Source organism: Acanthochromis polyacanthus, chromosome 18 (genome assembly GCF_021347895.1).
Source record: "Acanthochromis polyacanthus isolate Apoly-LR-REF ecotype Palm Island chromosome 18, KAUST_Apoly_ChrSc, whole genome shotgun sequence".
In the NCBI taxonomy this organism is placed as follows: Eukaryota; Metazoa; Chordata; class Actinopteri; family Pomacentridae; genus Acanthochromis; species Acanthochromis polyacanthus.
This window is the reverse complement of record NC_067130.1, coordinates 12,888,912-12,902,341: the sequence shown is the minus strand read 5'-3', so window position 1 is coordinate 12,902,341 and position 13,430 is coordinate 12,888,912. Positions and strand designations below refer to the sequence as shown.

At 39.7% G+C, this 13,430-nt stretch overlaps 1 protein-coding gene across 1 annotated transcript in view; it reads right to left on the bottom strand.

The window, feature by feature from the left end:
• The window catches only part of itga1 (integrin, alpha 1), a 73,086-nt gene that overhangs the window by 23,259 nt on the left and 36,397 nt on the right, over positions 1 to 13,430 (bottom strand). The window contains exons 4-9 of the mRNA XM_051938608.1: positions 9,075 to 9,163; positions 5,652 to 5,766; positions 3,879 to 4,006; positions 3,039 to 3,187; positions 1,600 to 1,750; positions 1,203 to 1,377 (exon numbers count right to left, since the gene is read on the bottom strand). Coding sequence (XP_051794568.1) covers positions 1,203 to 1,377; positions 1,600 to 1,750; positions 3,039 to 3,187; positions 3,879 to 4,006; positions 5,652 to 5,766; positions 9,075 to 9,163 — 807 coding nt within the window. The remainder of the gene's footprint in view (positions 1 to 1,202; positions 1,378 to 1,599; positions 1,751 to 3,038; positions 3,188 to 3,878; positions 4,007 to 5,651; positions 5,767 to 9,074; positions 9,164 to 13,430) is intronic.

Sequence of the window (13,430 nt, the reverse complement as noted above, 5' to 3'; positions counted from 1 at the left end):
TTGGAATCATTTGTTACCATTTTTGAAATGAAACCATCCTCATGGCACAAATGAAGCCAGCTAGCTTAGCTTAGCACTATGAAAGAAAACAGGGGAAAACAGCTAGCCTGGTAACAAAATATATCTATCATCAACATCTTTAATGTTCACAAATCAACACATTAAATCTCATTTGTTTAAGCTTTATTTAAAAAAATAACAATCTTGAGCCAGGCCAGCTGTTTAAGCCATTTCTTGTCTTTCAGCTAAGCTAAGCTAAATGGCTATTAGCACCACATTTCACAGACAGACATAAGAGTTGGCTTTTTTTTAATACTTAAATGTGTTCAGCATATTGCTGTATTCTTTATTATGGGATGTTTTCTTTAAGTATATTGAATACAGAGCGAGGCTTTCTGCTTACCTCTGCTGCCATACTTAAGCTACTTAAGCCAACTGCCTTTTGGTGTTGTGCCAGAAAGTCATCAGCTGCCAAAAACTGATTGCAAGCTGCTTGTTAAAGTTGAAGTGCCCAGTTTATATACATATACAGCTGCTGTTTTCAGTCATAGTGTGCAAAAACACTAAACTTTATGTCTGTGGTAGAAGTACTTCCTTGTGAAACTTGGACGTTTCTTGTAATTGGCAACAAAAATTGTTTGCAGTTTATAGTGTAATCTGCCATGACGTTATAGTATTGTTTCCTGTTTTTAGGCTATATCTGCTTGGCATCTCTAATATCCCTGTTTAGACTACAATTACCAGAATGTATAGATGGTTTGTAAACATAAAATAAAGACATTATCTCCCCTGCAATCAGCCATAATCCTTAAAATACAAACCACATGAATGAAACCAAGTCACTGTGATGCATTCATAACACAGTCAAGCTTTTTGGCAACTGAAAATCTGAAATATATGCGTTGAACTACTCCTTAAAAGCTGTTTCGACCAGTCAAAACAAATGGATTTGTGATAATCTGGAGCACAGATAATAATGCACAGACATAATAATAATTGCTCCAAGGCACAGTTCTGGAAGACAATCACTTTTTTCCAAAATAGCAGCTGTTGCTTCATCCATCTCTTGGATATAAAGCAAAAAGGTGCATTTCCCATAATGTCACATTATTTCTTTAAAGCTGTTGGGTGAATGATAACTACAGTGAGAGAACATGTAATATTTTGAAGGGCATGCATTCTCTGTGTGTTTGAATGTTTACCTTCCAAGGCAAAAATCCTACTTCCCAAAGCATCTACAATGTTCAACAAAGCAAATTCATCGGACACGTTGAAGAAGTGATCTCGTAACGGCTGACTGGAGATCGACTCGATCTCTTTGATGAACTTATGCACTTCTTCTGCACTTTTGTTCTGACGATTGTAGTCTCCCAAAACCTGAAAACAAAAAGGAACTATCTCAATACCATCAAATGAGGGACAAAATAGTTTAAAGAATCCAAACTTCTGAGGACAGGTAAATGCCTGTTGACAAAGCTGCTCAGAAGACCTTTAGTTGACTTAAATTTAATGATTTGTGCTTCAGATAATTCAGTTATGGCAAACATAAAACTTCCATACATATCTGTATGTGAAAACACAAAGATAACTGATACTCACAGCGATGCCAAACCTCTCAATGTTATCTTCCTCACAGGCTCCAATGACCTTGTCTACATCATGGAAATCATGGGACTCTCCGTCCGTCACAATCACCATGACCTTCTTCACTCCAGGTCGTGCACCGCGTTCTGGCATGAAGGCCTCCTTCCTGATTGGTAGAAAATTTCAGTCAGAAGAACGGAACTTGTGAAGTATCAGCCGATCAGTCACGAGCTATTAGTTATCTTAACTGGGAAGACCAGTGAACATTGTCATACAAGCATCAGATTTGGCATGGGCATTATTTAAAGGCAGCCACTAAGAAATAAGCCTAAAAAAACGCAAAAATTAAAAATGGCATCCATTTTTCAAAATGGCACACACTGACATATTAATTTTTGATTTTTAAAATATATTTTAACTTGTTTATCTAATTTTTATGATTTTAACATATTTTCACACATTATGGTACCTTAGAATTTAATTCAGAATCTATAAACCTTTTACATTCAGTAATATCTTGTTTGGTAAAAGTTGTAATCGAATTGCAAATGTCTTTGAATTAAATTAAGTTTGAATTAGCAAGAGTTATTCTAAATATTTTGAGACTACCAAGATTTTACTTAGTTGGAAAATCACATTACCACTGACACATGCTTGTTTTTCAAACAGCCTTGTTCTAATGGTGTGTTCAGGCTAGGATCAGACTAGAACATACAGAATATTAAACATTCGATGTGTGCCATGCTGGCTTCTTACCCTTTAACCAAAACATTGGAACAATAAAACAGCCTGTGAAAGAACGGAAGAAAAGTTCTACTGATCCTTTTTAGAATACTGGACAATATGATGTGGGATCCACTTCAGACTGCACAAAAGCTAGTTATTAAGGTCTAAGTAATCATGGTAAAATGTGCAAAGTTGGATTTTATGTGCTGTATTCTACATACTTTGACACAAAAAAAATTGAAAAATTGCTGCAACTTTAAAAAAAAACTTTGAGTTGCTAACAGTCTTTAATGAAAAACTACATTATGGTGGGCACATTGGATACTTTTAATGCTTGCATGACAAAAAACTCTGATATTTGTTGTTATCTAGCCCCACTATCAGTTACATACCGTAATTATATAAATGGGGAAGACAAGCTAATAGAAACACCTTTCAGATAATTTACCCTTTAAAGCTCAGTTTTCTGGACAAGATTTGGGTTTGGACAACATCCACATACATGTTAAACCAGTCAGAGATCTTCTGCTTGGTAGTTCAGCAGGAAAAATGTGATCATGACAATCCAGTGACATGTGTTGCTGGGTCTATTGTCCAGTAACTTGAAATGACACTCTCCCATTAAAATGTCCATTAAAGTTTGCCAGACCACGATGACTCAATTGCAAATTGTGGCCCAGCGTTGCCAGGCTCACCCAAATAGGAGGGGGGAGGCTAGTGTTGAGTACCTGGCAGTATCAATGCCCAGGAAAGTCATGGTCTTGAAGCCGGTCTGCTGAGGAAGGTCTTTGACGAAATCCAGAAGCGCAGGGGTGTTGTCAAACTGGCTCAGGTTGACACGGTGAGTAACAGTCTGTCCATAGGACACAATGCCCACCTGGAAAGCACATGCATACACACTTTTGTCTTATAAATGTAATCTGACGTTAAATTAGTTTTTCCCTTTCTCTCCTCTGTCACCCCTCCCAGACAGTCTGCAGAGGATGTGGCCGGGTCTGGTGGGGTTGATATGACACAATGTTCTTTATACAGAAGGCACAGGACTGTAGCCGCCATGGAAGATGTGACTTTCAACCACTGGGCTCCACAGTTAGAAGACTTTCCAGTGCTTCCCTGTGGAAAACTCCACAAGCTCCAGGCCAGATCAATGTAACCATAATAAAAACTAATCATCCATCCGCAGAGCGATCCAAGATGAGCAGACAGAAATAGACTCAAGGTATAACTTGGTAAGACAGAGGGTGAAATTACTTTAACGACTGCAAAACTTCAGTTCATGAAGTCTGTTTTATGAAGGACATCTTACAGTTATTCTTACTGCTGGCACTGTGTGGAAAATTCCATAATGGAGGACACTTAAGTCATCAAGCCTAGTATGAAAACTTGAGTTGGCAGCAAATAAACTATTCCTTCATTCATTCTTTTTTTTATGGATTACTGTTATATAACCATTCATTTATTCATCCATGTTTGATTCTACCACCATATTGTTCAACACTGCATACATCTACATGTTTAAGACAAACAGTCATTTCTTTTCAAACTGTTCATTCAGTCATGCAACTGACTTGTGAGAGTTTAGGTCCGATCTCAATCTTCTCAAGGAAGCGGATCAGAAAATCTGTAATGCTGGACCAGGGGTAGATGCTGTTGGATCCGTCCAGAACCATCACAATGTCCAGCTCCTTCGCACACTCTGGAACAAAGCCAGAAACTATAGTCAATAAAACGGTAAGTTCAAACTGAAAGCTGAGAAATATTTTATACATATTTAGTCTTTTCCAAAGATGGATGAGCTGGTGGTAAATAAACAAATGAAACTGCTGATTTGTCTCCTCAGAAAAACATTAGATTACGTAACACATCCAGCCTTCATCCTGTTTACTTGTGCTGCCCGCAGTAAACACACAAGCCTCAAATCAAAATGTAATAATGTAGAGCAGAGCATCACTGTGTGTGTGTGTATGTGTGTCTGAAGGGGCTTGAGATTCTTAACAGAAAAAAAGAAAAAAAAAACATTTCCGCCACAAAAATTTTTTATTTTAATACTTTACTTCCTTTTAGTTCTCAGGCCAAAAAAGTTTATAACCCCTAATACAGAGGATCGTAATAAAAAAGTAAAGTAGTCGAAGAAAATCTTACTGAGCTCAGTTTTTAACTGGGAGCTATGACAGTTTAACAGCCCTGAGTTCTGGTCTGAGGAGTAGTGGTGTTAAATTTGATTTAAACCTTTCAAATTACTTGCAGAGACTTAAAAAAAAAACATTGATTGAGTTTTCTCACTTGAGGCAAGAAAGCAAAAAAGCAAAGTTATGTGAAGACTGCAGTCCTTTAATTCATTTTACTAGGATTCAGTAAAGACAAGATCTGTTTATGATAAAACATTTAGGACATGTTAACCAAGTGAACCAAAAAAATCCCCCAGCAGGTTTAAAAGGCATGCCATCTTTCTTTTAAATCTTTCCGAACACTACTCATGTGTGATGTGCAGTTCCTGTTGGAAAACTTTACCAAATCCTACCTTAAAAACGTAATTTTTCATCAAGATTAACTGATCATTGAAACTGTTTGCATAACATGCTTCTATAAGAAAAAAAATGGAGTCACCTTAATTTTCTTCAGGTATGTGGTCACACCTACAGGTCCTTAGAAAAATACTGCGCTTGTTGACTCCAGCTTTTTTCCAATTTGTGTAAAATAAATAGTCAAAGATACGTTTCCAGTTCTTTATGATTTATGATTATCATATCTATCTTATACTACACAAAAGACATTTTAGAGTTCACTGTACCTCCAGCTATGGTTGTGCTGTTTCCATAGAGATGTGAGCCAAAATGTGACAGCAGCAAAAAACACCCATAAACTTTGAGGTTTGGAGGGTTAATGCGCTGCATCGTTTTAATGGGTTTTTGCTACGCTATATGGTCAGCCTGTGTATTTATGTTTGCTTCTAGCAAAGTAATGGAAGAGAAAATGACTTCTGAGAAACAGAAACAGAAGAAAATGACTGTAGATTGTTTACTCTCCGTTTTTTTCTAGACTGTTCCCTTCCAGGGAGACTGAGAGCAGGCCTAGTGAACTGTCTCCTAACTTGGGCATACAAGACAGCAGAGGGGCTGGGCTGGGTTGGGCCTGAGAGGGATGGGGGGTGGCAGACAAGTTTACATTAAGAAGAATGCTCTAATCTCCCTCTTCGCCAAGGGAGGGTGAGTTTAATGTCAGGGTCTTGGGTGGTACTAGTGAGGAGTAGATTTTAATCTCTTATCCCAGGCAGGCGATTTGTAAAGATGCCGCCGGGTCCTGAGGATCTGCGGTGTCTTACTCTGACAGGCCTTACGTACCTTGCACAGCCGGTGCCACAGAGTTGAGGATCTGGAAGGAGGAGCTGACATTTGCACAAACTCCTGAGATGAACTGCTGCTGGCCGCACATGTAGCCGTACTGAGGACCACACGCCTGCGGAGACAGGACACATACACACACACACACACACACACACACAAACACACACAAACAAACTAAGAAAGTGAAACTCACAGGCTGCGACTGGTTAGCTTTTCCATCAGTGTGAGGCCACATGTGAGAGGAGGTTCAGTGCTACTGAACACAGAAGCCAAGAGGAAAGAACTACTCAAACTGAGGATTACAAAGAGACTATTAAAAACCACTAGAGATCCCTTCAGAGTGTGTTTCTCTACAGGGGGAAGGAGAAAAAGGAACAGAGAAACATGTGAGGGAGCAGGGCCTTAAAATTACCAACAATAACTGGAAAATTGAATAACATCTATTAATCTTTTGGCCTTGTTTCCTGAGATTTCCCTCCAGGCTCCACAACCTCAGTGCTTTCCTTGTATCAAAAGGGAGTTGCAGTATGAAACATGCAAGATAATGGTGTATTTACCGTGGTCATTTTGTTTGCTGTATTCACCATCCTACACTAGAATTGAAATAAGCATGTGATCATTTGTGAATTAGTCATAAACAAAAAGACAAACTGAGAATGAAAGTAAAGTTGTGAAAGCATTAAAGGTTAGTGTTACTTCACTGAATGGTCCACAACTATAAAGTGCCTTTTAACTTAGCTTGGATCTACAAAGAGTTTTCTGATGTGTTTGTCATCTACTCATTCATACGCAGTAACACAACAATGATGGTAGAGCTGCCAGGAAAATAGCTGACCTGCCATTAGGAACCATCTGTATTTAATGTTTTGTTTAGAGGTATTTTGGCACGTGGAATGGCCAAGGATAGAGTCACCAAATTTGCGAGCAGTGGAGAAACTGCTCTACCACCTGGGCCATAAATGCCTCCAGTAAATTCATTAGGATTCCTCCACTTAAAATATCATCCTAATCCATATACCAGTTTGAGGCAAAGTGGTCAATCAACCACTTACTGTGTTTAAGGACGGATGTCATCACCTGTAAGTTTCCTGCAAAGCTCAGTATGGTGTCATAAAGCTTTCAGGATGATGACTGCGGCCCTCATCATCTCAGCAGCGTCGAGTTCTTCGTAACGTCTGGCTAATCCAAAAATGGACAATAAGGTTGAGTGTGGCTGGATCTGAAGTGAGCCATGAATGCTATACACCTTCCACTGAAAGTGACCATGCCCTGAGTTACAGATAACTTTAAGCCTTAATACAATTTAAAATGCATGGGTTGCATAAAGATTCACTCCTTGTGTAGTTGTTATGAACATGGAAATTACCTATACAGACCAAATTAATTTTTTATATGAAGCTACAAACATGTTTATTTCTGCTGTAAAGTTGGGCATTTTATTGATTGATTGAGTCGCTTTTTGAGTCAGTCTCTTGTGGTGATTTGAGAAATTGCAGTTATTAGCACCTATATGTTGGTCTTGTATAGTGAAATCTTTCAGGAGCACTGACACAGTGCTGTGTAGAATGGTCTGACTGCACCTCATTAAAGGGGAATTTCGTTTTTTTTCAACCTGGGGTCTGTTTTCATTTGTCATTTCATACATGTGAGTGATGGAGAAATTAATTTTCAACATAGCTCCAGTATTTAGCCAGGCAGGCAGCTTAGCAGCTCAGCTTAGCAGCTCAGCTTAGCAGCTCAGCTAGCGAAAAGTATGGGGCGACTTGCCCCCCCGCGTCAAAGTCCGCCCTAACGTGCTTTTTTCCCCACACTGACCGGCTCGGATAGTCTCAATGAGTGTCCCACAACATACTAGAGATGAGAAGTGAATGAAAACCTCCACATTACCTGGCGATCCAAATCTCAGGACGCTAGAAAGCAAATCTCGTTCCGAAATCGCGTGATAGCTCACAAAATCGCGCGAGAGCTCGCACCAAAACACCGGTTTTGGCGCAAGCTATCGCGCGATTTCGGAACAAGATTTGCTTTCTAGCATCCTGAGATTTGGATACAGACCACAACAAAGAGCGATCGCCAGGTAATGTGGAGGTTTTCGTTCACTTCTCATCTCTAGTATGTTGTGGGACACTCGTTGAGACTATCCGAGCCGGTCAGTGTGGGGAAAAAAGCACGTTCGGGCGAACTTTGACGCGGGGGGGCAAGTTGCCCCATACTTTTCGCTAGCTGAGCTGCTCGCTGAGCTGCTAAGCTGCCTGCCTGGCTAAATACTGGAGCTATGTCGAAAATTCATTTCTCTATCACTCACATGTATGAAATGACAAATGAAAACAGACCCCAGGTTGAAAAAAAACGAAGTTCCCTTTTAACTTTCAAAAAACGTTCTTTCTTAGATATTAATCACAATCATCTTGGAGAGTGCTAAGCGAATGCAGCCACGGTGTCCCCTAAAAATAGAGTAGGGGAATGGTTTTACTCGAAGTGTAACTGATTCATGGACCAAAAAACCAGCAGACCTGCTTTGTTTCATGTACAAAGCCTTCACAGTCCATGAAATTTTGGCCGTTCACTAGCCGGGAAGTTTTTGTTTAATCTATAGTGAAGTAGATTTTGAAAACTGTAAGACGTAGACAGCGGAATGTGAGGAGTAAACCACATGAAAAGGCAGACTTGTATCCGTCTACAAGCGATGCATCAAACTACATCTGTATTGACTTAATTTTAAATTCTGAAGAGTTTATCTTTGGAAACGTCAGACAGGCATATCCAGTGGCATGACTAATAATGAGAACTGTGAACATCCAGTAAACTCCAAACATCTATACCGTCCATTGGGTGTACATACAGCGTTGACAAGTGGTATAAAAGAGCATTTTACTCATCATTCAGTCAAAATTCAGATTACAATGCTATTCTTGGCCTGATGCAAAACCTTTAAGTGTTTTATATTAGTTGTGATTAGGGTTGAGTTCCAGCGTTTAAACATATAGGTGCTGACAAGTCATCAGAACCACATGAAGGGTTGAGTTACACGTGCAGCTGTACTGAATCCGCACTCACAGTCCAACATCATAAAGCACGTTCTCTCTCAGCTTTTCTTGGACCACTTAACAGGTTGCATAAATACACATTTATTGGCCCTTTGCCCAATCTGTCAGTAATTTTCACACCTTGTTAATCTGATCATCAGTTCAGATTGAAGTTTACAGGAGTTCTCATGCATTACGATATGCGTCCATACATTTATGCATCTGCACGTTTGATTCACAGCATCCTGTTATATTCCCAGGACACGGAGCCTGATTTAGGAACACTGAGTGTTAAACCCAAAGTTTCCACAGAGTCCAAAGGTCTAATGGAAAGTGCAAAGATCAGTCCTTCTTCTCTGTTTGGTATAGACAATGTAGACCACTTCCTCCTTACCAGAAACCCTCCGTTGGGATTGGTCACCAGTGTGCTTCCCATGGTCATGTTCTCCTTGACTTCACGCAAGTTGGGAACGGTTGTGTTTTCTAGAAAAAACAAAAAATTGGATGAATAAACAGAATGAGACAATCAGAGAGCAGCTTAGAAGAAGAACAGCTGGACGAATTCCTCTCTTTCATTTTCCCACAGGAAGAAAGCTGCTCTACATTCTTACTTCCATCCATCCCAAAGATGTAATAACCACTGACATGTGGTTAAATATAGTTTGTTTCATTACTTTACCATGCCTTTTCTAAGTGCAAAGCTTATGACTCTAAACAAAGGATGCGCACACAAATATTTTGCTGATAGACATCCCTAGTTGTGATGGAAAAAGCAAAGCAATCGAATCATTAAGCTAAAATTAGAATCTACTGCTTCAGCTTGGGAATGCTTAATTTTTTCTTTCTGAGGAATCTCATATTCTCACACACACATGAACATGCCATTTCAATGTGCAATGGAACTGTTAATAGTTATGTTTTTGTCTTTTCTTCATCTTTGTGTGAGTTCAGATCCCTATTTCCTCCGTTTCCTGTCCTCAAGCTCACTCAGGTAAAGTGGAGAACATGGTGAAGCTGTTTGAGACTCACTGCTGACCCCAGAATACAAAAACATCTCGCTATTACTCAAACACACTTTAGATTTGACACCACATTAAACTGAGAAGTGAAAATAGTGACCTTTCCTTATTTCTGAACTGTCTGATAAAAATGATTGACACGGATCAAGATTCTGCACCTCATGATAGGTGCACATGGAACTGGAAGCAGCTGCAGAGGAGAAAACACACTTTGTCCTCAGTGAACTGAAACTCTAGCCTAGCCATGCTAGACCCATGTTTCTGATGGCACAAGGGTCTAGGGAAGCTCGACAGGGAGGGAGGCGGGCTAAAAGGTTGTCTATCAAATCCCTCTGCAGCAATTGGGTAGGTATACAACCAATCAACGCAATGAATAGGCTGACGTAGTTCCGAGAGCACCGGTGGATTGTGGCTAAGTCCCATTAGCTTCCCAACCAGCGGAGCCGCGGAGCCAACTGGTATATTAAGGATTTGCCATATCCCGTCGGCATAAGTCCAAATACGTCTTTCTTCTCAATGAAACACTTAAGTGCCGTCCTTTGTTTATCTTTCAAGTTGAATTTTAGCTTCAAATCTTTAAGGGCTGTGGCCAAAGCTGAGTCCAAAGATAACTGTTTATTGTGCGCTGGTTGTTTCTGTCAGAATCGTCGCGCCTCTGTCGTCACTTCGTTACGCCCGCCTTCTGACTCTACGCTTCATGGTGATTGGTCCGGCCAGTTTTAGGAGAATCCAGCCTCGAGCCTTATGGAGGGTAACTAGACCCACCCTGGCAGAGAATTAAATTCGTTGCCGTGGGTTGTCTAGCACGGCTAGGCTACTGAAACTCCTGATAACTATCAGAACAAATCACACCTTCAACACAATCCCTCCTGGTCTGGAATGACCTCTTGAGAGGAGACACAGGTCAAATGTCAATTTGTAAAGTGGCCTCAGCTAAAATATATAACCATTATAACAAGTGATTTTCTGAAGAACAGTGTTGGGGATAACACAGTGCTGTACTCTCACTATACTTGTTTGTAACACAGCAATGAAACAACATTACTGTTCCTAAATTCAATAATCACATTCCAGTTACTAATTAGTTTCAGGTACTACTTTTATTTTGAGGCAGTACGTACTTAATTCTGTTTGACACGCAGTTGTGCCTTCTTCTTTTTACAACATTTTTCAGTGAACTTTTTTTGGTTTAGCCATAATGCATGATTAAAAATAGCATAAAAGAAAGATGTGTATGTCCTACTTATTAGCTCCAATTCATGACCAATGCAGACTTTGAATGCGAACAGTACACGCTTCTGTAGTTCTATTCATGCTGTAGTATATAGGTGTCGGTCTGTATGCAGACATTCCTCTCATATCGAATACAGAAATACACATGGATGTTCCTGAAAGCCTGGCTGTGACTTTGCTTTTTTTTTTTTTTTTTTAACAGGATGTAGTTGTTAGTTATAGATCAGGCTGCAGCACCGTGTCACTGATTCATCCTGACATGTGTCGAGTCCAGTGTTTAAACACTGAACAGAATTTCTGGAGATTTTGAAGATTGCTCATGTGTTTGTACTCCATTGATGGAAAGCATGTACAAATCAAGGAAACTCAGAAGTCCGGCAGCGACTACTTGAAATACAACGATTTGAATGATGAATTATAAAGGTGTGGATGATGGAGAATGTCTTTTGTACATGTTAAACACTCTTTTGACACCATTTGTTTGGGAAAATGAGCAGTTGGTGGCCTTGCAGTGTGGTCACAACCTTCAGACTGCTTGCAGACATCCATAGGACTTGGATGGATGACGGCATTTATGATACAAAGACCTTTGTGGACACATGGATGCCTTAAGCATAAATTGGCTTTTAGAATAAGAAGCTGTGCTGATATGTGGGCTTATGCAAGGCTTAGTGTTGTATCCCTAACTGGCAAGGACATAAAACTGCATCTCAGGTGATATTGTGGAGTAATGAAAAAGTAATGTAACGAGTAGCGTCATATATTACTTTGTATAAGCCAAGTAACGTATTATGTTTTCAAAAAGTGAAGAATAATATGTAAATGATATGCTTTCTTTAAGTAATTATGAATACAAGTATAAAATATCTTCAGCCATAACCAGCCATCATTACACACACAATGGTGTTTTGTGTATTTTATATCAAGCAGTGGTTCCCCAGTTTAAGACTGCAGCCTGAGTTTGCATTTGTGCAGTCAGCAGATCATGTTTATTGTTTTTCATTTGGACCGTTTTTTTCAAACAGAATGTAAACATACTGCAGAACTGTTTAGCAGACAGCCCTGAAATGGTGGGCGACGGAGTCTCCTGCCAGGATTTCGTCACATATAATTGTCGCGGCAAAACCAGCCTTCAGTTTTATTGGTCGGATGCAAGTGTGATTAAATATTACAACACAATAACCACACAATATAACTTTGCTCATTATGGTTTGGCCTCCTTCATAACTGGGAAAGTGTGAACTCAGTATGGAGACAGATCTGCCAGTATGAGTCTGAGGCGTCAGTGGGCACAAACTGCAGTGACTCAGGAGACCGACAGGGTCTTGCGTCCTGCTGACTTGTCCTCGGTCTGCTTTGTGTTCAAGGATACTCAAGTAATATCTCTTTAAATATCCACCAACAAAGTCCAAGGTAACAAATAGGTCACACACTTGCTGAGTCATACCTTGTTTCAGTTTAAATTCAACAGCACTGTCGTTTTTATCACCATGCACATTCCTCCCACTGTGTTGCTGAGAGTTCTGACTCCAACTGTAAGTCTAAATCAATTCCCAGTGGAGGTTTTCCAGACTAAACTTAAGCTTGTGAGATTTAGATTTCTGCCCTCCTAACTCATCCAAGATAAAAACAAATACGGGGCTCTTCACTGGTGAGTAGAGGAGTGTGAATTATCAGCACATGAAGCCAATAATGGAGCAACAGCAGGATGACTAGAACTTTGGTTACTTGATAATTCTGAAGTGTGGACAGCTGTGCTGAAGGACTGAAGTATTAGTCTCGGAGTTGAGCGTTTCAGATCTACTGTACACGTTAACGTTTGTGTTATCATGCGTAGACACACAGATGAGCACTAATAGAGGCTTTGCAGACTGCTGGCCGGGAGCGAAGTTGTGTTTATCTGTTTAATTACGAGAAATTGGAAGGATGAAACATTAAAACTTTGTTTATTTAGAGTCTTCCGGTTCGAACGGGCAAAACTTCTTCCCCAGGAGACAGAGTCAGATATGCGGCGTACGTAAACACACAGTAGTAAGCTACAATTACAAACTGAGATTCACAATGTTTGCGCTTACAGCTATGCACATTTTCATGCTTGCATAGATTTGCTCACACACAGGGGCATCACTTCTGTGTTGCTAATGTTTCAAAATCCTATTTATCTATCTTGTTTTCATTATTTAAAGTTGATAATATGATCAAAGAGATATGAATTCTTAATTTGACTTGACCAAGATACACGACAGCCAAAAAATGTCATCTTTATAATCTGCATGATGAAATTGGAATAAAAGGAGTCAGAGACAAACTAGCGGAAATAACAGTGCAAACAAGCAATGACAGGAACGATGCTGTCTGTTTGGTGCTCAGAAATCCAACATAAAAGAAAGAAAAATCCCCTGAAGATCCACTCACAGGTCACATGTAGATAAAATTTGGGTTGTACAATCTTTAGATAATTTTCACTTTTCTGTGTTGATTGAATGAATCCTCTGCAC